The sequence below is a fragment of the Aspergillus pseudodeflectus genome (genome assembly GCF_044049435.1).
Source record: "Aspergillus pseudodeflectus strain CBS 756.74 chromosome Unknown BJX68scaffold_48, whole genome shotgun sequence".
NCBI lineage: Eukaryota > Fungi > Ascomycota > Eurotiomycetes > Eurotiales > Aspergillaceae > Aspergillus > Aspergillus pseudodeflectus.
Genome location: NW_027263824.1, coordinates 45,005 through 65,326, shown reverse-complemented (window position 1 = coordinate 65,326; position 20,322 = coordinate 45,005). Strand labels below are relative to the sequence as shown.

Below are 20,322 nucleotides of genomic sequence, written 5' to 3'. Positions count from 1 at the left end.
TGGTTTACGATAGAGTACGGCAGACCCCAGTGGGATGGACAACTTGCAGTTTACTAAATATCTCTGACGATCAGCCTCTCTACCTTTGCACCGACTTTGCCACGCCGAACACATTGCTAGGACAGCTTCCATTTCCATGCAATGTTGGCGTACGATACATGGAAGATATTATTAGTAGCTATATTGTATCTGCTCAGGCTCGCTGTAGATCTGATTGGGGAAGCCAGGGTCCACCAAGGTAGTAGAGCTAATCCTACTAAGTAGGCCAACCTAGGTTGATTTAGATCTGGGAACAGCAGTCTTTCTCTGGAATATTAACTGAGACTTTCCGGGGCAGCGACTGTCTTTTTCTATTTCATTACAAAGGAAGTCTACGCCAGGGGTAATATGATCACCCCGTGGGGCCAAGGGCTGAACAACGGCCCGGACCTGTCCAACGCACTTGAGAACGACCACCTCCTGTTCCTACGCGAGAACCAACCGGATTGACTTCCGAAACGGAAATACATGACACCAAGCGCTAGTATAAGAATGATCTTACATGCACGACCAAGGCATATCTCGCTGGTGCCGAAGGACACGAAGTCGAACTATATCTTTCTATACGAGATTTATACATGACATCAATTGGAAATACTCGATGGGTATAACCTTGTGAAGGCTATAACCGCAGGCGAGAATATTCTGTTTGGAGATAGAGTCATGTACGCTCTCACAGCCATGTATGCGTGTTCCGAGGCCAGTGGGCTTTGGTGTTGCAGGGGGTTGTAGAGATCGTGCTAGGGCCTGTACGAGCCCATTGTGCTGAGAGGAAAGTAGAATATAATGGTTACCAGATAGGTCCAAAGAACAATGAATCGGCGAAGAGCCTGTATAGACGGGCTTGACTGGTTATAAGGGAGAAATACTCTATACTGGAGGACATGAGAAGTAGTTCACTGGCAGCAAGCGAGATCTTGGCGAGGACAATGAACTGATCATTAGGTATAGCTTGGCATGAATATGTTCATAGATGGTTTAGGGCTGAATGGCGCGCCCCCGCTTCCTTCCCACTGTCCTATTCTTGATGCAGCCCCTTAAGGGACAGCCAGAGCCCGCAGGGTCTTCAGAGGATACTGCTCCTGGTTTATTTGCACTCCAGACCAATTCTACCACCAACATCGCGGCAGTCTATTGTCAAGTCAATTTTGCATAACCTTTCCCTTGGTGTCGCTTCATCGGTTACTTACGCCCCCCCTGAATGGGGCCATCGGTAGATGGTGTGCTGAAGTAACCACATGAGTCGCCGGCCTTTTTACCGGCATTGTTGGGCTTTTGGCATGCAGCAACTGTGTGAGGGCGAAAGATGTCAGCAATGGTTTTCAGCATGTCAATAACTCCGCCTGGAAATTACTAAGAGCTTACCTGGATTAAGAGCAACCGCGGCCGCTTGGCCTATAGCAATGGCGACAAGCAGAAGAGACTTGTAGTACATGTTGATTGTGGGAAGGGATGGAGAAGCAAGGATCTGGGAATGGTGCGTGGGTTCTGGGTTATTGTTGCCGATACCCTGGGCAGCCCTTGGGTTTTATGCGAGAACTAACACCCGCAGTAGATGACGAGAACCGATTTTGTACAGTCAAATTTAGAATTTGTCCCACGCGACTGGACAGAACCATCTGATGAGAGCTTTGTAAATTGACAGACGGTTACTGGGATGGTCTGGTCGTATCCGTATTCAACGATTGGAGCGACATGACGATCCAAGCGAGTTACTATGGCCTACCCGGTCCAATGGTACCATGATATTTGGAATACGCTTCGTACATCTGTTTGGCTCTTCTCAGATACTCTGCAATACCCGATCTAGAAGGCGATCACATAGCCACGGGATGTGGTGCTTTAAATACGCCATACGTTTACGGGTACGGGCGATCCCCCAACCATGAAGCCTGCAGAATTGATTGCATACCAAAGTAAATATAACAAGAACCTCAAACGCCACTAGGGTGTACATCACGAAGCTAAACTAGTTTCATTGACGGGCACTTTTTCATGAGCTGACTGAGCCCATACTCACATACGCTCTACGATTTATGGTGGACACAATATCTATGACTATGAACAACAGTTGGTGAGCTTAATAATATTACAAGAAGAGTATCAAACCGTCCGACAGATAATATACCGGCTATTATATGCGTGCTCATAACGATAACGTTACGCAAGAGCACCCAAATATCATTGGCCTCATATCAGTGTTCTATCTGCCCCCTCCATGGAGTCTTGCAATGATCAGGCTCGAGGCTATGATATGCGGATACGAGCAACGCACCTATTCTATCCGTAAGCCGGAAGAAGGATTGTTGATAGCAACTTGATTATCGGTAACATGTCTACATACGGTGCAGAGCCAAAGCGCAACCGAGAACCACAATTGAAACAGATGACCAGCTGAGACTCCCGGAGAGACTAGGCTAACGCCTTCAACAATACATGCCTTTGTATGCACCTCAGTCGAGCCTCAAACCCCAAATGTAGGTCTCGACTAAAGGGGCTGGGGTGAGCAGTAGAGACCGTTGCCAATGGCGCTGCCCGACCAGCAGGCTGATATTAGGTTAGTCAATCACTGGCTTTGAGAGATAGTGCGACGTGTGCTATGGACTCACTGCCGTCCTTTATTGTACTCGAATCCGAATAGCCCAGGACCCATGTGCACCCGTTTCCAGCTTTCTTGAAGCCGTTTCGGGGCGCTTGGCAGGCAGAGTCTACACAGCAGAGGGAAGCATATTAACAATGGCTCTCGAATGCAAGGATAGCCACGAACTTACAGATATCAGTGGCATATGCTTCAGTAAGAGCGGGAGCTAGAGCTGCAAGTGTGGCGAGAAGGCCGGTGATCTTCATCTTGCCCGGCGAAAAGTAGACGGTTTCCTAATTGCGTATGTGGTAGAAGATGGGAATAGAATAGATAGGAGCTATCAAGTATGTTGGCTTATATATGAGAGGGGTGGGCGATTTTATAATATTCGCAATCATCCAAGGAGCAGTCTTGAGATGATCAATCGAATAAGATGATAAAACGTTTTTTGAGATAGGATGTAGGCTAGCAAATCATTTAACTTTGAACTATCATACGTATACGTCGTATGCCTGTACGAACTCGAGCTCCAGGCTCCAAATCCTTGGTACGTATACGTCGCAGATCACCCCAACCTTCGCGCCGCTGTAAATGGAAATAAGGCAGTGAGAGAATATTACAGTGAGCCCTAATACAGGAGGCATCCGATAAGAAAAGATAATAATCATACATGTTTCATAGGTCTTTCCAGTTCACTTGATGGTTATTTAAGTGAGCTAGATGCCCTGCAGGTTTTCCACATTTTTAACATCATCGTTCAATACTATAAAATAGTCCTCTGCCTGCACGAAAAATGGTCCGTATCGCTCTTCTCAGCATTGCAGCTACCGTGGGCCTTGCTGCTGCCGTTGGGGCAAACGAAACGTCCGAAACGTCGATCCGAATCGACGACCTCGTCGTTGTTGACGGAGCCGTCCTGAAATTCAACCCAATCGACGGGCTGAACAAGACAACCCGGGACCCCGAATGGCAGCTTCACTACTTGAAGTCCGTCATGGACTACGAGTTCTACGAAGAGAATGGGCTCCAAGAAAGCCACCTTGAGAAAAGGTACAGTGGCGAGTCTATTTGTGTAAGTGTTCAGTGATGGCATGGACTTTATATCGTTTTATCTTAGATTGCCCAAACTAAACTACGCAATCGGCACAGTTTACCTGCATGATTCACCACATTCAGATTGCTCGGGTTCATGGTTTGTTTGTCAGCAGGACAAGCGTGCTGGGCACCTGCTATCGGTATTGCGGAGCATATACCTTGGCCACTATGGCGGACAACGCCGCCCAATGGGGGGTTGAAGTATTCGGGCGGTGGTATCACGGTACTAAAGAGTATAATCTCTGGGAGGGTGTGGCGGAGCAGTAGGAACTACTTTTCTACCTATTCTACCACAAGCCACATGGTGTAATCAAACGCCGCCGTTAGAAATTGTTGGGTGGCATCTGTAGGGCTGAGTGGATGAATCTTTTGAGCTTCCTTGTTGTCTTTATATGACCTGCATATCTATATAACATAACGGAATCAGATGGATCAGTTGTAAAGTATGCTTGAGTAGGGATCACGCAGGAGGTGGGGCCAGGGTGCTTGACACACACCGATGACAGGGTCAATTGCAACGGGGGATGAGGATATCTGCAACTAAACGTTCCCTCGGGCATCGGAGTCTATCTTATCTGGCGAGATCCGGCTCCTGACTATATTTCTAGAACTGTGCATGTCCACATTTCGCAGAACCCAGAGGCCAACTCTTGTAGATTTCTTGTAATCTGCCTTCTCTGCTACGGAATCGTCACGCTGGAAAGCAATGGATGTCCAGGAGCCACCGTATTGTGTAGGGGACGGTCTGAAGGTCATCGCACCAAACTTGGTGATATTACCCATCGAGCATTCAGGACTGATACTCCAAAAACGAAAAGTACTGATCAGAATACTTCTCCCCATCCGCATCAAAGTTTCCCACCCCACGCTGCCCATTATCATAGATGACCGTCCGCGATTAGTTATTGCGCAGCCGAAAATAACCCTGAAACTGCCCGCTTCCAGGCTCAAAGACAAAGTACTGGTCCTCGTAATAGCTCTTCTCGTACATGCCGACGGCGCCACGGTTGGAATAGATGACCTTTTGGCTGGCTGAGCTGCGGATGTAGTAGGTACTGGGTGGTGGGGCGGGCTCGAGCTAGAACAATTGGTCCGCGTAGACCTGGCCTTGAGGATAGTCGACAAGACGGTCGTCGGATTTGGCGACGAGGACTTTGGAGCTTTGCAGGCCGGCCAGACGGAATTTCCTCCATGGTTGAGGGATGGCAGAGGTTGAGATGGTTGTGTTCTCCATTGGAATGGGCTGGAGGTATTTCGAGGATAGCTTTGCTGTACGAGATGACATTGCCTCGTTAACCTAAAGTGCTTTATTACTTTGGAATGCTCATCTGACCCCCCTGATCGAAATTAACCGAAGTCCAGCATTGACCGTGTAACCTGGAGACCACCAAAGCCATGAACCATGCTACATCGTTGTAGGGATGGTGCAGATAGTAATGCAACGCTGGCTTCATTTTCACAGGGAAAAGTCGCCGAACAGTCGTTCACGACCACTACTAATGCTTCAAGTGTTCGACTAGAACAGCTTCTGCTCAGCTGGCGGCTCATAGCACTTGCGCATCAAACCTTTGGGGACTGCCTCAGCGAGCGCGAACGATCAGCCATCATATGCTACATGGCAATGGAGTGTGGCATCGACTCGGACGTGGGGGAGTTGGGTGTCAACAAGTTCTTGCATAATATCGTAACCACCGTTTCTTATATATTCTTGCACAGCATGATAGTATCGTGCAGACAACCATGGGCGTATAACCTCCAGTATCGCAATATATATCCTGGTCAGAATATACTGAAAACGTGTGCTGTAAATACCCGTTCGCTGGCCATTCGGCCCATTAATGATGATTTCCCAAAGGGCAGGGACAAACTCGCCTTTGGCTTAACCTGGATGTACACATGCTCTGATCGCGATCGACAGCTACAGAGCCATGTACCGTGCTGAAGATCATCGTCGGAGACACGTCAGGAGCCGATCGCGTGCCACGAACCTCTCCGGGCTGAGAGTTCTGATTTGCTCGGACGAGGATACGTCTCATTGCTTTGGAGTTTCTGTTGACATGTCCAATGATTGGGCTCTGGTTGGGCCAATGACCTCAGCGGCTGGAGAGAGCAGGTTGACTGGCTCTTGGGAGACCGATCAGCCTCTTGCTGCCTTGTTCCGCTCTAGTGCTTATTATCTGGTCGCTCTTCATCAAACTTTCCCCCAGCCTGGCCTGCAGATGTGCCCAAGGGTCTGATCTGGAGTACAGGATGAACACTTTTCTCAGTCTCGAACCCCAATGTCCCATCACGCACCATTTCTCTGTCTCTGAGGATTTTCTGGACATGGGATTGAGACTCGAGAAAGACAAAACACCGAACAGGTCCAAGGGGATTCTTGAGATCCACAGCGGATGAGAATTGCCACGTTAACTGAGTTTGTCCTTGGCGTGGTGATAGTGCGAGTGATCGTGGCTTGTTTGGTGTTAGCGAGATTTAGTGCGAGATGTGGTGGAGCTGCCGATCGATCTGTCCGATTCAAATAGGAGCAAAATCCGCCCTGATGCGAAATCAATCAGCCCAACATGTTTTCCCACGCCGTCAAGTCCCTCGTGGCCGCGCTGGCCTTGGGCGCCGCCGTCGCGTCCGGGACGAACCCCGTCAGCTCCAACGCGATCATGAGCCGCCGACTCACCGAGTACCTGATGCCTGTGACGACTGCGACGCACGAATTCACGCGGGTGCCAAACACAAACTTGATCCTGCTGACCCAAATGTCCAACAGCGAGCTTGTCAAGATCGAACTCGACGCAGCCACCGAGGAGCCCATCGCGTACCACTCGTTCCCCATGGGCAAGAACAACCAGTCGATGCTCCACGGCGTTTGGCCCTCGACCAAGTACCCCGGACTCGTGTGGCTGTCGCTGCAGGCCGACAACAAGCTGCTGCTCGTCGACCCCGGCAAGAACCTCTCGAGCGTGCCCAAAATCCGAAGGACGATCGATATCCCCAAGCCCGGAAAGGGCCCACACTGTGTGTTTGAGATTGGCGACCGCGTCTGGGCGGGCCTAAAGGAGGCGTCGGAACAGACTGGCGAGTACTACGTCTTCTCGGCCGACATCCACCGCAACTCGACCAAGCTGTACCAGTGCCTCAACAGCCCCGTCTTCATCGCCGAGGAGCCCGCCACCGGCCTGTTCTACGCGACCCAAGACAACGACTCGTCCATCATGCGCATCAATGTCACCAGCGGCGAGACGAGCCAGATCCCAATCCCACCAGGTGTCGGCAACAATGCTGTCGGTATGATCTCGATTGCTTCCGGCCCCTTGCGCGGTGTCTGGTTCACCCTCGCTGGTAATGCCACTGGCGGCACCGGCACCTTTGGCCATATCGGAGCTGAAGGCAAGATCAAGTTCTTCTCGCTTCAGCACGAAGTCCTCGGCGGCAATGCTGGCTTACTGCACCTCGCAGATGCCTCCACTGAAGCCGATGGCCCAGCCTTGTGGCTGCTGTCGACCTCGCTGCTCAGCACCAGCTCGCCCGACGCCCTGATCCGCGTCACCTTTGACGACTCCATTTCGTCTGTTGACGGTGAAGAGTACATCTCCATGCAGACGCAGAACGCCAAGGTGCATCGCGTTCTGCCTCTCAAATCCTCCGTCATGGTTTCCGAGCTCAACACGTTCACCCTCGCTCAGCTCAAGTACAACAACACCGTTGCTGGGCAGTGGCTGCCAGCCGAGCTTGCCAGTGACAACACTGTTTACGCCGAGGCTGGTTAAGGGGGAACATCCGTTATAAGGAGTTCAGTCATTAGAAGCTGTTCCTAGTATTTAAAATATAGTCGGTGGTTGATTTAGTCGTCAGGACTATCTCTAGATCCCACCTAGAGTAATCCATAATAACATAATGAACTATCAAAGATAACACGACATGGTCCGACTGGCACCCGACGAGCTCTCCTTGTCGCGACCTGATGTTATTTCAGGTGCTAATTTCTTTTCCGTGGCCAGAGTACCGAATATCTCGCCCGAATCTTGCCCACACTGTCAAAGCTAAACACGCACAGCATACTCGATACCCAACCCGAGCAACCAGAATACACTCGCCATCAAACAAGACGATTTGGCACGCGATTCGACCCCTGCCGGTCCCGTCTGCAGCGATGCTCTCAGGAACCTCCAAAAGCCCACAATGTGCCCACCCACGGAAAAAACCACAAACGGCACCCGAAGCCCACCGAGCAGGCCTCCGAACAGCAACGCCAGGGTGCTGATGGCGAAAAGCGAATAGGCCAGGGTGTCTATACAATCTCGGTATCGCACCGCCATGCTCTTCACGCCGACCTTGAGATCCTCCTCGGTGTCTTGCCGCGAATACACCAGGTCGATCAGAACAATCACGGTCGCGATGAAAACGCATAAGCAGATCGACGAGAGAAGTTGGCTGCCAGGCTCCACGCCGAGGCTGTGCATGGCCATGGGAATTGCCCAGGCGATGTTGACGAGGATGAGCTGGGGGTGATCGGTGAAGCGCTTCCCGAAAGGGTACAGGAGGGCGAAGAAGACTTCAATGCCGGCCTCAAATGCGCATTGTCTGGGGAGGAAGAGAAACAACGAACAGCCGAGGGCGAAGAGACATGCTGTGAAGATGGTTGCTGTGGAGAGCGAGATGGCGCCCCGGGCCAGAGGGCGGCTTTGGGTGCGCGAGATTTGTCGATCGATATCGACGTCGATCAGGTCGTTCCAGGCGCAGCCGGCACTGCGGAGGATAAAGGACCAGAGCGTGAGCAGAAGGAGGCGATCCAAGAGCAGGTCGAGGGGCAGCTTTGTCGGGGCAGTTGCGGCACTGTATGCGATTCCAACCACATAGGGGGAGGTGTTGAGGTAATACCCCAGGGCGCGGTGGACGCGTAACAGCTCTCCATAAGGAACGAGGGCGGCAGGGAGATAACTGAGTAGGCCTGCTTTGGGGTGATGGCTTTTTGATCCTGGATTGACAGTCATTTTTCGATCTCGTACCAGGGTTGGGTGGTGGAGAGATGAGGAGGAAGGAGGAATTACAAGAGCATCGAGACTTTGGAGATTTCGCAACGCAGAGGATTCCCTCTCCAAGGAGACTCAGTATCGCGTTGACTCGGACATAACGGGTATATTATCCGATAGCCTCCGCAGCAAGGGGGCATGTTGATGGCAAGGGTCGCGGCAATCTTGCATCTCGGTCTTCAGAATGCGAACAGCAACAGATCCTGCGAACGTCATTATCATCGGAGAGTCAGCGAGACCCGTCCATTATGGGACAAGTGCTATATTCTGCATGCACATAGCAAGGATGAGGCCAACCCCTTGTCAAGAGTGTATGCTGGTCTTACTTCCTACTGGCCAATAAAGCACCGCACATCTCGCAAGGGATCTGTATGGTATGATTTATGCACGCAGCATAAAATGGCTCTCACAGATACTGAGTGGGCTGGACTCGGTTTTTCTATTTCCTATAATTAACATAAAGAAGTGCACTTGCATAGCACACCAATCAGCCACAATGAGCGATACATCTACGACCAAGACGGATCTTCGGGTGATAATAGTCGGAGGGTCTGTCGCTGGCTTGACGCTGGCACACTGCCTGGCAAAAGCAAACATCAGTCATGTAGTGCTGGAAAAGCGCGCTGAGATCAGTCCGCAAGAGGGCGCGTTCCTAGGCATCTGGCCCAATGGAGGCCGGATCTTTGACCAGCTGGGGGTCTATGCTGACCTGGAGAAATGCACGGTGCCGATACACACGATGAGGGTGCGATTTCCAGATGGGTTCTCTTTCAGCAGTGAGCTGCCGAGACGTGTCCAAGAAAGGTGTGTTGCCTCTAGACATTGTGTGCATTTGATACCGACGGGCAATCCAGGTTCGGATATCCGATTGTATCTCTCGATCGCCAGAAAGTCCTGGAGATTCTCCACGATCGCTACCCGGCCAAGTGCAACATCCACATCAACAAGAAGGTGACTGAGATTCGACAAACCGAGCGGGAAGCCGAGGTGGTCACAGACGACGGGGCCGTATACAAGGGGGACTTGGTCGTTGGGGCGGATGGAATACACAGTGCAGTGCGTGCTGAAATGTGGCGGCAGGCCAAAGGTCTCGTTGGTCGACGAGATGGACAAGGTGTGCTTTCCGACATCTCCTCGTTGCTTCAGACGTTAATGATGAGCTTGCAGCATTTGTGGTCGAATATGCCTGCGTTTTCGGAATCTCGACCCCCATCGCCGGTTTGGAGAGCGGGGAGCATGTCAACTCCTACTCGGACGGGCTCTGTGTCATTACCTTCCACGGTAAGGATGGCCGCATTTTCTGGTTTATCCTCATCAAGTTGCACAAGAGGTTTGTCTACCCAAATACTCCGCGCTTCTCAGCTAGCGATGCGGCCAAGGTTTGTGCCGAGTACGCCAGTGTACCAGTCTGGGGCGAGATATGCGTCAGGGACCTCTGGAGGAACAAGACGTCAGCTTCCATGACAGCTCTAGAGGAGGGCCTGCTAGAGACCTGGAACTTCAAGCGCGTAGTCCTGCTCGGCGATAGCATCCACAAAGTGAGTGACTTTGCGTATCAATCCACAGACAGCCGGAGGTGATTAACCAGTGTAGATGACGCCCAATATCGGGCAAGGCGCCAATACCGCCGCAGAAGACGCAGCAGTCCTCGCCTCTCTACTACAAAGACTATCGACTTCGGGATCGTCGACCACGAGTGGCGCAATAGACGCTGTGCTACGAGAATACGTTTCGCTGAGGTACAAGCGCGTGAAAAGCACATACCAACGCGCGTACTTTGGCGCCAGGCTGCACACGAGGGACGACGTGCTAAAGTGCTTTGTTGGCCGCTACATCTTTCCGCGCTTCAGCCAGCAGGTGCTTGAGAGGACATCGCAAGCCATTGCAGGTGCCCCTCTGGTGGATTTCTTACCCACACCGAAGAGGTCGGGCGCTGGATGGAGCGACTACGCTGGGAGTCCAGAGGTTGGCGCACCGACCCTCCCGTGGCTGGTGCTTTCGTTGCCGGTTCTGGCTTCAGTATTGTGTTATCTTATTTTCGCCTAGGTCAGAACAAGCTAGAATCTGCTACTATGCTCTATTTTTTTTTTTTTTTTTTTTTTTTTTTTTTTTTTTTTTGGATTGCTGAGACCATCACATTCTCCATCGACAAGAATGTGCATCCCTTGCATAGGCAGCTGCCATTCATCAGATTCATAAATCGTAGTCGAATGTCTCGGATGCCGCAGCTGTCCGGTGCAAGGGATCATTGCCCGGTCTGAGGCATTGCTCCCTACACTCGCTTCGAATGAGTACGTTCACCGTTTCCGAGGATTTCTTCAGAGCTTCAGATTTTGGACTGACAGAGCCGCAGATAACTCCAGTCTGTATTTGCCTGACCTTTCGGCCAATCGCCCTTGACCAACAAACATGCAGCCCAGACTGCTGGACCGAATCAGCAGCATCACAGGCAACAGCAGCAAACGCCATGCCAAATTTCGCCTTGGGCGTCTTCAGCAGCCCCCCACCGAGTCAACCACCAGGCTTGCGAGCTCGGACAGCGCCCATGCCATTGAGGAGACTAAATCGGCCAGGCAGCTCGAGCCAGGTGGTACTCAATGCAAAAGCGAAGCGTCCGACCAGGACAACGCAGGCGGTCCCAAGGCAATGCCAGCACCGAACGAGGGAGACACGCCCATGCTGGGCGAGCTCCAACAGGGTCCAAACCCAAGCGGCTCTGGCATCGTATCGGGCTGGAAGCTCGCTGCTGTTCTGATAGCACTATCGCTGGCGGTTTTTTGCATGGCCCTAGTACGTCCTGGTTCCGACCTCATTCTCCGCATAAATCATGTACCCTAACAGATCCATGTCTAGGACAACACAGTGCTATCCACCGCAATCCCCAAAATCACTGCTGAATTCAACTCGCTACACGACATGGGCTGGTACGTGAGTGCATACAATCTGACGATATCCAGCTTCAGCCTCGTCTACGGCAAGATCTACAGCTTGTACCGGGTGAAATGGGTATACCTGTCAACCCTGTTCCTGTTTGAAGCCGGCTCGCTGGTCTGCGGCGCCGCACCCAGCTCCCTCGCCCTCATCATCGGCCGCGCCATTGCCGGTGTCGGTGGCGCAGGGGTATTCCTGGGCTCCATGATTATTGTCCACGAGATCATGCCGCTCAATCACGTGCCACTGTTTATTTCGCTTATTAGCGGCCTCTACGGTATTGCCAGCGTCGTGGGTCCGCTTCTCGGCGGCGTATTTACCGACTACGTCAGCTGGCGCTGGTGCTTCTACATCAATCTGCCCATTGGAGGGGTGACGGCGTTGATCGTTGTTCTCTTCGTCAGGCCGCGGGTCCGAGAACAGGCCACGGTGAAGAAAACTGTCTGGGCCCAGTTCCTTGAGCTTGATCCCCTTGGTATGGTGCTTATCCTCCCTGCCGTCATGTGCATATTGCTTGTGCTTCAATGGGGTGGGGCAAAATACGCTTGGAGTAATTGGCGCATCATCGTGCTCTTGGTCATGGGGGGTTCTCTGGCGTTGACTTTCACTGTCGTGCAACTGTGGCAGGGCGACAGGGCGACAATTCCACCACGGATAGTCCGGAATCGCAGTGTCTGGGGCGCGATCGTGTTTGCGGTTTGCCTTTACGGATCCTTTACTGTCTTTACGTACTATGTAAGAGTCCCTCCTTGCCACACAATTCGGATGCTAACATGAATATGTCGGTACCAGCTCCCCATTTGGTTCCAGGCAATCAAATCTGCCTCGGCAACGCGCTCAGGGGTGATGAATCTTCCCATGATCCTCGGGGTAGTGGTGTGCTCGATGCTCTCCGGCTGGGCCGTCAGCCGCGTTGGCTACTACCTGCCGTTTATGTACATGGCGCCGGTGGTCGGCTCTATTGGTGCGGGACTGCTCACGACCCTGCACGTCTCTTCCGGCCCCGCGGCCTGGATCACGTACCAGCTGGTGCTGGGAGTCGGCACCGGAGCCGGCATGGCGCTCCCCCTCGTCGCTGTGCAGACTGCTCTCGCCGCCGACGACGTGTCGACGGGCTCCGCCGTCATCACGTTTACGCAGACGCTCGCGGGCGCCTTGTTCAACTTTGTGGCCCAAAGTGTGTTTCAGAGTCGGCTGGTTCACAATCTGAATGCGGCACTTCCGGGGGTGGATACGGCGAGGGTGGCTGATGCGTCGCCGATGGAGATACGCAGTGCAATCGAGCCAGAGTATCTCCCTCAGGCCCTGGACGCGTACAGTGTAACTATTACACAGGTGTTTTATGCCGGAGCTGCGCTGTGCGCCCTAGCAGTGTTTGGGGTGCTGCCGATGAAGTGGCTGTCCGTCAAGGGGTCGAGAATCCAGCCAGTGGCGCATGCTTGAAGAAGCTCATTCGGTGGCTTTTTCCTTTTGCGTATTGATTTTTGTTGTCTCCCATAGCCCTTCTGTACAAGATGTGATAGAATATACGTTATCAATGTAATAAATTCAGTAGCATGGATCTTGCAGCTACTTTGTGACATGGCCTTGTCTCGACAGTCTTGTATCAGCTTCCTCTGCACTCCGCTTTGGTACTCTCAAGTGTTCTTTGTCTTGTGCCCCAACTAATCTGCAGAGTATCTCAGCGGCCTTTGGCACAGCAGACCTGGCGCAATCACCGACTCTTCACTTTGCCTGAATTTCCCCTCCCACTCGCCTCTTCATGCCTTCTGGTCAACTGGTACAGCACCGGATACGACGCATCCAAGGAGAGCACGATCCCAATATAAAACCAGCACATTGGACTATCAAGCCACGGCGCCCCATCGACCTGGTGCTGGAAGCGGATGCAGAGTTTTACAAACCCGCCGGCGGTGGATATCGCGCGGGCACCCCTGGTGTGTCAATGTTAGGAGCAACGCACACGGTAAACACACGGGACTCACCAAATAACCAAACTGGCCCCCCTCGTATGCCCACGGGTAAGCAGCTGCCCAACGGCGCCCGAGCTTGAGAGAAACTGACACAGCGCGCCACCCCAATGAAAGCCCAGCGCGCCACCCATTTCCAACGCCAGGCACAGCTGGCCGGCCGCAAACGCGCCGATCACGGCCACATACAGCAGCACCAGCCTCGCTCGGCTCTTACCCAACGGCGTGCCCGCCCAGTCATTCTGGGCGTACCGCAGGGTGGCGGCCAGGACGGCCGTGTGCAGGAAAAACCACACACGCACGACGCCCTGCCAGTGGCCGCTGGCCTGTGGATAGATCCACGCGTAGGTAAATTCCCAGGCGATATCGCAGCACAAGGGGAGGACGGCGATGGCGGGCAGATTGTCCGCGTGCGTGCGGTGGGCCATGGCGAGGTAGTTTGTGGACCAACCGAGCGCGGCGAGGATCTTGAGCATTTCGGAGAGGGAGAGCGCGCTGAAGGGGTCCTCGAGGATCTTGGAGACTGTTAGATGAGACATGATTGAGGTTAAGCGTGTTGTGGTGAGTCGGCTCTAGGATGAAAGCTGCTTCAACATCAGCCTGCGGTCACACGGTGTCTGGGTTAAATATGAACAAAGTCGTCCGGTTGTACTACGTGGCAGTCATGTTATCTGTGGCATTATGCAGGGAATGTCTGCTCCCTATGCTAATCACTGCAAGCGAGGGGTAAATAATGCACCATAACAGTATCCGAACGGTTATTATCCCTTGAACTGAAGCAAGTTTGGCCATAATCTGGTTGATACCTTGCTAGAACTGGACAGCCTGTCTACTGCACGATCCAGGTGTATAGGAACGAACGATGATTTCCTCGCCTATAACCTATATAGTCGACCACGCGTTGTCAACAGGAATGACCGCCCCACTAACCCCCCTGCTCCGCTCATCCAGCAAAAATAATAGCATATGGGCAATGTCCTGCGGCTGGAGTTCCACGCCTTTTTCCCTGTCGCATCCGTGAGCCTGGTGGATCAACGCCATTGTCTCTAGCGCGGCGCTATCGAATTGACTGACATCGACCCCGTCGCGGATCGACGTTGCTCCAACGCCTGTGACGGGTTAGTGGATATGGGGAGATGGATGTGGATTGGCAACCCACCGCCAGGACAAACCACGTTGCACCGAATCCGCTCGTGCTTGAACCTCCAGGCGACGTTCTTGGTCGCGCCAACGAGCCCGTGCTTGCCTGTACAAGTCAGAGGATAACATCAGGTCGAGAATCATCACTCACTCGCTGTATACGCAACGCCCGACACTGCCCCGCTCAGCGCCGCCTTGCTCGCCACATTGACAATGCTCCCCCCTCCCTGTCGTTGCATCACCGGCAGCACCTCTCGCATCAGCTTGACCGGAGCCGTGAGATTGACCGCAATGCAGCGCTCCCAGATCTCATCGGCCAGGGTGTCGGCGCTCTGGTTGAGGTCCATGACCCCGGCGATGTTGAGCAGGCCGTCGATGCGCGGGCCAAAAGCACCTTCACAGGCTGCAACAATGTCGCTGACGCTGGAGCTCGAGGACAGGTCGTATTGTAGGCAGGCATAGTTTGAATGGGAGGTGAGGGTGGAGGGGGGCGGCCGGATGTCCACCCCGAAGACTTTGGCGCCGGAGGAGAGGGCAATTGTGCTGGCTGCCAGGCCGATGCCCGAGGAGCTGCCGGTTATCAGGATAACCTAGGAAGCCACTTAGCGTTTGAAGGGCTTATATTGCCTTGGTACTGACCTGGTCTTTGAGATTGTACATGGTATATACTGGATGGAAGAATTTGGCTACTAACGAGAAGGGACTGGATAGTAAATGCAGAGGCTTTTACCACACAAGATCAGATTGGATCCCTGAAGCACACAGGGTCCCCCAAGGCGTTGTCACAGGGATACGCGCCACTATGCTAGTTCGATGCAAAAGGCATACAGATCACGCCTAGCCACCGCTAAAAGTGAATGGAAATATCCACAAATCATTGTCCTCTCTTCCTTCCTTGCGTCGAGACCCGCACCCTTGCGTCCCGCTCATATAATGCAAGGACGATGATGACCGGATGTTGAACCAGCGGACATGAGCTCATGTCGGCATGGGCAGTCAACGAGTTATGCAAAATCCAGGTCAACGCTAACCGGTGCATAAAACAGTTGAGGGTGACACTTCTTCATCCCATCTGGCTCCCAAGGGTACCAGAGTAGCAACAACACCATGGCCTCCGCTCCTGAACTAGAATCGGTCAAGATCCCAGACCCAGCATCAACAAAAACCCAGCACACCTCGATTGCAAAGATACACAAGGTAGACCAAACCTGGAACAATAATGAGAGCAACACACGCCTCCCTCCGAACCATCGCCATCACCTTCGAGACACGAGGTACGACCCCTGGACACACAATGGCTCGCCACCCGCGGGAATCTCCAAGATCCCACCCCGAGCTAAGGTGCTCATCCTGGGTGCCGGATACGGCGGCCTTCTATTCGCCGTCCGCCTGCTAGACGCCGGCTTCCAGCCGTCAGATATCCTTCTGGTCGACGCCGCCCATGGCTTCGGTGGCACGTGGTACTGGAACCGCTACCCGGGCTTGATGTGTGATATCGAGAGCTACATCTACATGCCCCTGCTCGAGGAAACGGGGTATATACCGTCGGCAAAATATGTACCTGGGGAAGAACTGCGCAGCCACGCGGAGAGGATTGCGCAACACTGGGGGCTGGGGACGCGAACAGGGTTCGGGGTAAGGGTCGAGGAGCTCAGATGGGATGAGAAAGGAATCAGGTGGGAGGTCCGTGGCGGGCGCACGCAAGATCCAACCATGAGGTGGACGTGCGCAGCGGATTTTGTCATCATTGCAACAGGGACGCTCAATCGGCCGCGTGTGCCCGACCTTGCTGGGCTTGACATGTTCACGGGCCACGTCTTCCACACCGCACGCTGGGACTATAACTATACAGGTGGCACCCCTGGTACACCCGCCCTGTCCCGTCTGGACGGCAAGCGAGTTGCTGTGATTGGGACAGGGTCCACCGCTATTCAGATTATCCCCCAGTTGGCGAAATCTGCGGAGCAGCTGTTTGTATTCCAGCGCACACCAGCCAGCGTGGGGTTGCAGAGGAATCGTCCAACAGACCGCGAGTGGTGGGAGAAGACGATCCAGAACGCTGGGCCGGGGTGGCAGCGCAGGCGAGCGGAGAATTTCAACGCCTGGATATCGACTCCCCATGAAGATTTGGGCATCGAAGAGGATCTGATCAGCGATGGCTGGACGAGTGCACCCTCGTTTGCTGCAGCCATTGGTGGCCCGCTCAACCTCGCCCCGGATTTCCTCCATCGTGCAACCGAGGTTGACGCCGCGAGGCGGAGGATTGTTCATCAGGTCATCGAGACGACGGTCAAGGATAGGAGGACTGCAGAGGCACTGCTGAATCACGCACATGGGTGGTGCAAGCGGCCGTGCTTCCACGAGGGGTACTTTGAGACGTACAACCTCGCCAACACTCTGCTCGTCGACGCCCGCGACCACCAGCTCCATCTGACACACGACGGGGTTCAGGTTGGAGACACCGTATACCCAGTCGATCTGATCATCCTGGCGACGGGCTACGATCTCGGAAGCCTGTGCCCCGCGACACGGGCGCAGGTCCGGATTGTCGGCGTGGGCGGCCAACAGATGGAGGAGAAATGGGCTCGACCCGCGACGCTCCACGGGATCATGACGCGCGGGTTTCCCAATCTGTTCTTCCCCGGAACTTCCCAGGCGGGCGTCACTGCAAATCAGTCATATATGTTTGACCGGGCAGCGGAGCACGTTGCCTACATACTCCAGGCTCTGTGCTTACGTCGTGGGGCAGAGACCAAACTGCGGGTGCAGCCTACAGTTGAGGCGGAGGAGCAGTGGGCGACGAGGTCAGTCGAGCAGGCCCGCGCATTTGCGGCAACGAGGGCCTGTGCGGTGGGAAGCTACACGATTGCGGCGCGGTATGAAAGTGCGGATGGAGCTGCGCTGGCCAGGCATTTGCCCTGGGGGGAGGGGATGGCGAGCTACGTGAGGGTTTTGGAGCAGTGGAGAGAGGCTGGGACGATGGAGGGCTTGGAAATTGTGAGCGAGTGATGATAAAACGAATATACATCCAACGAGTGTTGTTCTCGCGCAGATGTGAGTCAAAACATAATGGAAATGAGGCATAGAGAACAAGTCCGATATCGCCCGAGCCGAATTCCGTCTCACGGGAATAAATGGACCGGACAAAGATTCTTCGGGTAGAACCTACCCAGGTCCGTGTGCATTAATTATGAAATTGTATGGCTTAGGGCGAGACCCCACCGGGGCCCGGGACGATGGTATTCCTTATGTGTAGAGATGCAAGGGGCCTGTAGTCTCAGTCAAAGCAAGGGATGAGGGATGAGGACTCAAGAACGAGTCGGTCGAAGACAAGACTAGGCAGGACTTGGAAGTGTAAAGGCGACGTACTGGCTCAGGGACCATTGAGCAGCCCCCTCTACCGTGCTAGATATCTACTTGAGATACACCAAAAGACAGATATCCTTTTCGGAAACACCACACCACCCTACCGCTCGCATCTTCAACTGGCAAGCATGACCGTCACCCTCCTCCCCGAAGGGCCTATCCACGGTCTAGACGCTGCTGCCGTCGAAGCAAAGTACGAAGCGGAGCGGCAGATCCAACTTCGCGCCCACGAAACCGTCAGCGACATCGAGATCACGGTCGACGACGGCTGGACGGATCTAGCGCAAGACCCCTGGGCAGGCTGCCCAGACCCAGCTGGAGAAACACCACATTTGCTCACCCAACGATCCCATCTCCTCTCCCAACACCGCCACAGGGTCCTGATTGTAGGTGCAGGCTTCGGCGGCCTCCTCTTCGCCGTGCGCCTGCTCCAGACCGGCCAGTTCAAGGCGAGCGATATCGTCATTGCAGACACAGCCGCAGGGTTTGGAGGCACGTGGTACTGGAATCGGTATCCGGGGTTGATGTGCGACACGGAGAGTTATATCTACATGCCGCTCCTCGAGGAGACGGGATACATGCCACGAGAAAAGTACGCCAGTGGCAGCGAGATCCGCCAACACGCCGAGCGAATTGCAAGGTACTGGGGGCTGGAGGCCCGGGCGATGTTTCGCACCAGTGTGCGGGATTTGGCGTGGGACGAGGACAAGAAGATCTGGAACGTAGCTGGCCGGCTGCTTGGGGATGTGACGGATACAGAGCAGTTCCGCATGGCCGCAGACATTATCCTCCTCGCCTCGGGCTCTTTTGCAAGTCCACGCGTCCCCAACTATCCGGATATCGCCAAGTACAAGGGAAAGCTCTTCCACACTGCACGCTGGGACTACCAGTTCACGGGCGGGTCATTGGAAAATCCAAAACTCACTGGACTGGCTGAAAAGCGCGTGGGAATCATCGGGACAGGCGCCAGCGCTGTGCAGATCATCCCCCACCTTGCACGGTACAGCCGCTCGCTCGTCGTGTTTCAACGGACCCCCGCCGCCGTCGATGCACGCGATAACAGGCCCACCGACCCAGTGTGGTGGAAGGAGGAGATGGCGAGCCAGGGGGCGGGCTGGCAGCAGCGACGCCAGAAGAACTTCAACGCCTTCACTTGCAACGAGACCCCGCTCCCTGCAAATAACTGTGTCGGGGACGGCTGGACGCGCATGCCCTCGTTCAGCTTACTCATTGGGGGCCCACAGAATCTGGCACCGGATTACATTGACCGGATGCGCACGGTCGATCTGGTTCGTCAGGCACAGGTCCGCGAGCGAGCCCACGCCCTCGTGCAGGATCCGGTCGCTGCGGACTTGCTGACCCCCTGGTACCCCGGGTGGTGCAAGCGGCCGTGCTTCCATGATGACTATCTCTCTGCTCTCAACGAGGAAAACGTGCGCCTCGTTGACCTACGACATGGCGGACTTAGCCATTTCACCCCATCCGGCGTCGTCGCCAACGGCGAGGAATACGAGCTCGACCTCATCGTTCTCAGCACGGGATACACGGTGCCTGTGACGCGTGCGAGCCCCGGGTCCCGTGGAAATATCTCTATTACAGGTCGACACGGGATGACGATGGAGGCCAAGTGGGCAAACGGGCTCGCGACGCTCCACGGGGTCATGACGCGCGACCTGCCCAATCTGTTCTTTGCAGGGACGTCGCAGGCCGGTGCATGTGTGAATCTTATGTATTCGGTTGACCAGAACGCCAAGCACGTTGCCTACATTCTCGGCAAGGCGTTTGAGCGGAGGCCTCCGAATTGCGACAAGGTTGTGCTCCAGCCAACGCACGAGGGCGAAGAGCAGTGGGCGGGCGAGGTGCTTGCTCGCGCCGCCGCATTCCGCGGTATTGCAGGGTGTACGCCGGGCTATCTGAATGGGTATGGGAAGAGCCTGGACTCGTTGAGCCCGGAGCAGCAGGTCAACATGGCTCGGCTTGCGGCGTGGGGGGAGGGGATTGCAAGTTATGTGAATCGGTTGGAGGAGTGGAGGGAAAAGGGCGAGTTGGAGGGGGTTGAAATGACGTTTCTGAATTGAGTTGCTTTTTCTATTCTGGACAAGACAGAAAAACGGGATACGCTATCAGCTACGTACACTTGGATTGATATACAGGGAATCTGGAAGACTGGATA

At 54.1% G+C, this 20,322-nt stretch overlaps 12 protein-coding genes across 12 annotated transcripts; 6 read left to right on the top strand and 6 right to left on the bottom strand.

Annotated features, from left to right (window-relative positions):
• Nucleotides 1–1,126: 1,126 nt before the first annotated feature.
• BJX68DRAFT_270329 (uncharacterized protein) lies at nucleotides 1,127–1,474 on the bottom strand (the record flags this gene model as incomplete). The annotated part of the gene is made up of 3 exons (XM_071046609.1): nucleotides 1,127–1,170; nucleotides 1,230–1,328; nucleotides 1,405–1,474. 3 exons carry the CDS (start codon nucleotides 1,472–1,474, stop codon nucleotides 1,127–1,129), a joined length of 213 nt encoding a protein of 70 aa, XP_070895368.1.
• Nucleotides 1,475–2,527: 1,053 nt separating this feature from the next.
• On the bottom strand, nucleotides 2,528–2,886 carry BJX68DRAFT_270328 (uncharacterized protein; the record flags this gene model as incomplete). Its single annotated transcript, XM_071046608.1, has 3 exons — nucleotides 2,528–2,586; nucleotides 2,649–2,747; nucleotides 2,811–2,886. 3 exons carry the CDS (start codon nucleotides 2,884–2,886, stop codon nucleotides 2,528–2,530), a joined length of 234 nt encoding a protein of 77 aa, XP_070895367.1.
• Nucleotides 2,887–3,413: 527 nt separating this feature from the next.
• BJX68DRAFT_270327 (uncharacterized protein) lies at nucleotides 3,414–3,982 on the top strand (the record flags this gene model as incomplete). Its single annotated transcript, XM_071046607.1, has 2 exons — nucleotides 3,414–3,692; nucleotides 3,770–3,982. 2 exons carry the CDS (start codon nucleotides 3,414–3,416, stop codon nucleotides 3,980–3,982), a joined length of 492 nt encoding a protein of 163 aa, XP_070895366.1.
• Nucleotides 3,983–4,613: 631 nt separating this feature from the next.
• On the bottom strand, nucleotides 4,614–5,000 carry BJX68DRAFT_270326 (uncharacterized protein; the record flags this gene model as incomplete). The annotated part of the gene is made up of 2 exons (XM_071046606.1): nucleotides 4,614–4,752; nucleotides 4,801–5,000. 2 exons carry the CDS (start codon nucleotides 4,998–5,000, stop codon nucleotides 4,614–4,616), a joined length of 339 nt encoding a protein of 112 aa, XP_070895365.1.
• Nucleotides 5,001–6,279: 1,279 nt separating this feature from the next.
• On the top strand, nucleotides 6,280–7,612 carry BJX68DRAFT_244219 (uncharacterized protein; the record flags this gene model as incomplete). Its single annotated transcript, XM_071041270.1, has 1 exon — nucleotides 6,280–7,612. The coding sequence occupies one exon, from the start codon at nucleotides 6,280–6,282 to the stop codon at nucleotides 7,477–7,479; it is 1,200 nt and encodes a 399-aa protein (XP_070895364.1). The 3' UTR covers nucleotides 7,480–7,612.
• On the bottom strand, nucleotides 7,554–8,703 carry BJX68DRAFT_257558 (4-hydroxybenzoate octaprenyltransferase; the record flags this gene model as incomplete). The annotated part of the gene is made up of 2 exons (XM_071043368.1): nucleotides 7,554–7,583; nucleotides 7,765–8,703. The coding sequence occupies 2 exons, from the start codon at nucleotides 8,701–8,703 to the stop codon at nucleotides 7,554–7,556; spliced, it is 969 nt and encodes a 322-aa protein (XP_070895363.1).
• A 535-nt stretch (nucleotides 8,704–9,238) lies between these two features.
• Nucleotides 9,239–10,788, top strand: BJX68DRAFT_257557 (FAD-dependent oxidoreductase; the record flags this gene model as incomplete). The annotated part of the gene is made up of 4 exons (XM_071043367.1): nucleotides 9,239–9,546; nucleotides 9,597–9,856; nucleotides 9,889–10,280; nucleotides 10,336–10,788. The coding sequence occupies 4 exons, from the start codon at nucleotides 9,239–9,241 to the stop codon at nucleotides 10,786–10,788; spliced, it is 1,413 nt and encodes a 470-aa protein (XP_070895362.1).
• Nucleotides 10,789–11,151: 363 nt separating this feature from the next.
• On the top strand, nucleotides 11,152–13,116 carry BJX68DRAFT_270322 (MDR family MFS transporter; the record flags this gene model as incomplete). The annotated part of the gene is made up of 3 exons (XM_071046605.1): nucleotides 11,152–11,532; nucleotides 11,596–12,408; nucleotides 12,466–13,116. 3 exons carry the CDS (start codon nucleotides 11,152–11,154, stop codon nucleotides 13,114–13,116), a joined length of 1,845 nt encoding a protein of 614 aa, XP_070895361.1.
• A 271-nt stretch (nucleotides 13,117–13,387) lies between these two features.
• Nucleotides 13,388–14,182, bottom strand: BJX68DRAFT_270321 (uncharacterized protein; the record flags this gene model as incomplete). The annotated part of the gene is made up of 2 exons (XM_071046604.1): nucleotides 13,388–13,607; nucleotides 13,659–14,182. The coding sequence occupies 2 exons, from the start codon at nucleotides 14,180–14,182 to the stop codon at nucleotides 13,388–13,390; spliced, it is 744 nt and encodes a 247-aa protein (XP_070895360.1).
• Nucleotides 14,183–14,525: 343 nt separating this feature from the next.
• Nucleotides 14,526–15,443, bottom strand: BJX68DRAFT_270320 (SDR family NAD(P)-dependent oxidoreductase; the record flags this gene model as incomplete). Its single annotated transcript, XM_071046603.1, has 4 exons — nucleotides 14,526–14,752; nucleotides 14,803–14,889; nucleotides 14,935–15,373; nucleotides 15,423–15,443. The coding sequence occupies 4 exons, from the start codon at nucleotides 15,441–15,443 to the stop codon at nucleotides 14,526–14,528; spliced, it is 774 nt and encodes a 257-aa protein (XP_070895359.1).
• A 447-nt stretch (nucleotides 15,444–15,890) lies between these two features.
• On the top strand, nucleotides 15,891–17,792 carry BJX68DRAFT_270319 (flavin-containing monooxygenase; the record flags this gene model as incomplete). Its single annotated transcript, XM_071046602.1, has 1 exon — nucleotides 15,891–17,792. One exon carries the CDS (start codon nucleotides 15,891–15,893, stop codon nucleotides 17,790–17,792), a length of 1,902 nt encoding a protein of 633 aa, XP_070895358.1.
• A 485-nt stretch (nucleotides 17,793–18,277) lies between these two features.
• Nucleotides 18,278–20,227, top strand: BJX68DRAFT_270318 (flavin-containing monooxygenase; the record flags this gene model as incomplete). Its single annotated transcript, XM_071046601.1, has 1 exon — nucleotides 18,278–20,227. The coding sequence occupies one exon, from the start codon at nucleotides 18,278–18,280 to the stop codon at nucleotides 20,225–20,227; it is 1,950 nt and encodes a 649-aa protein (XP_070895357.1).
• Nucleotides 20,228–20,322: the final 95 nt, after the last annotated feature.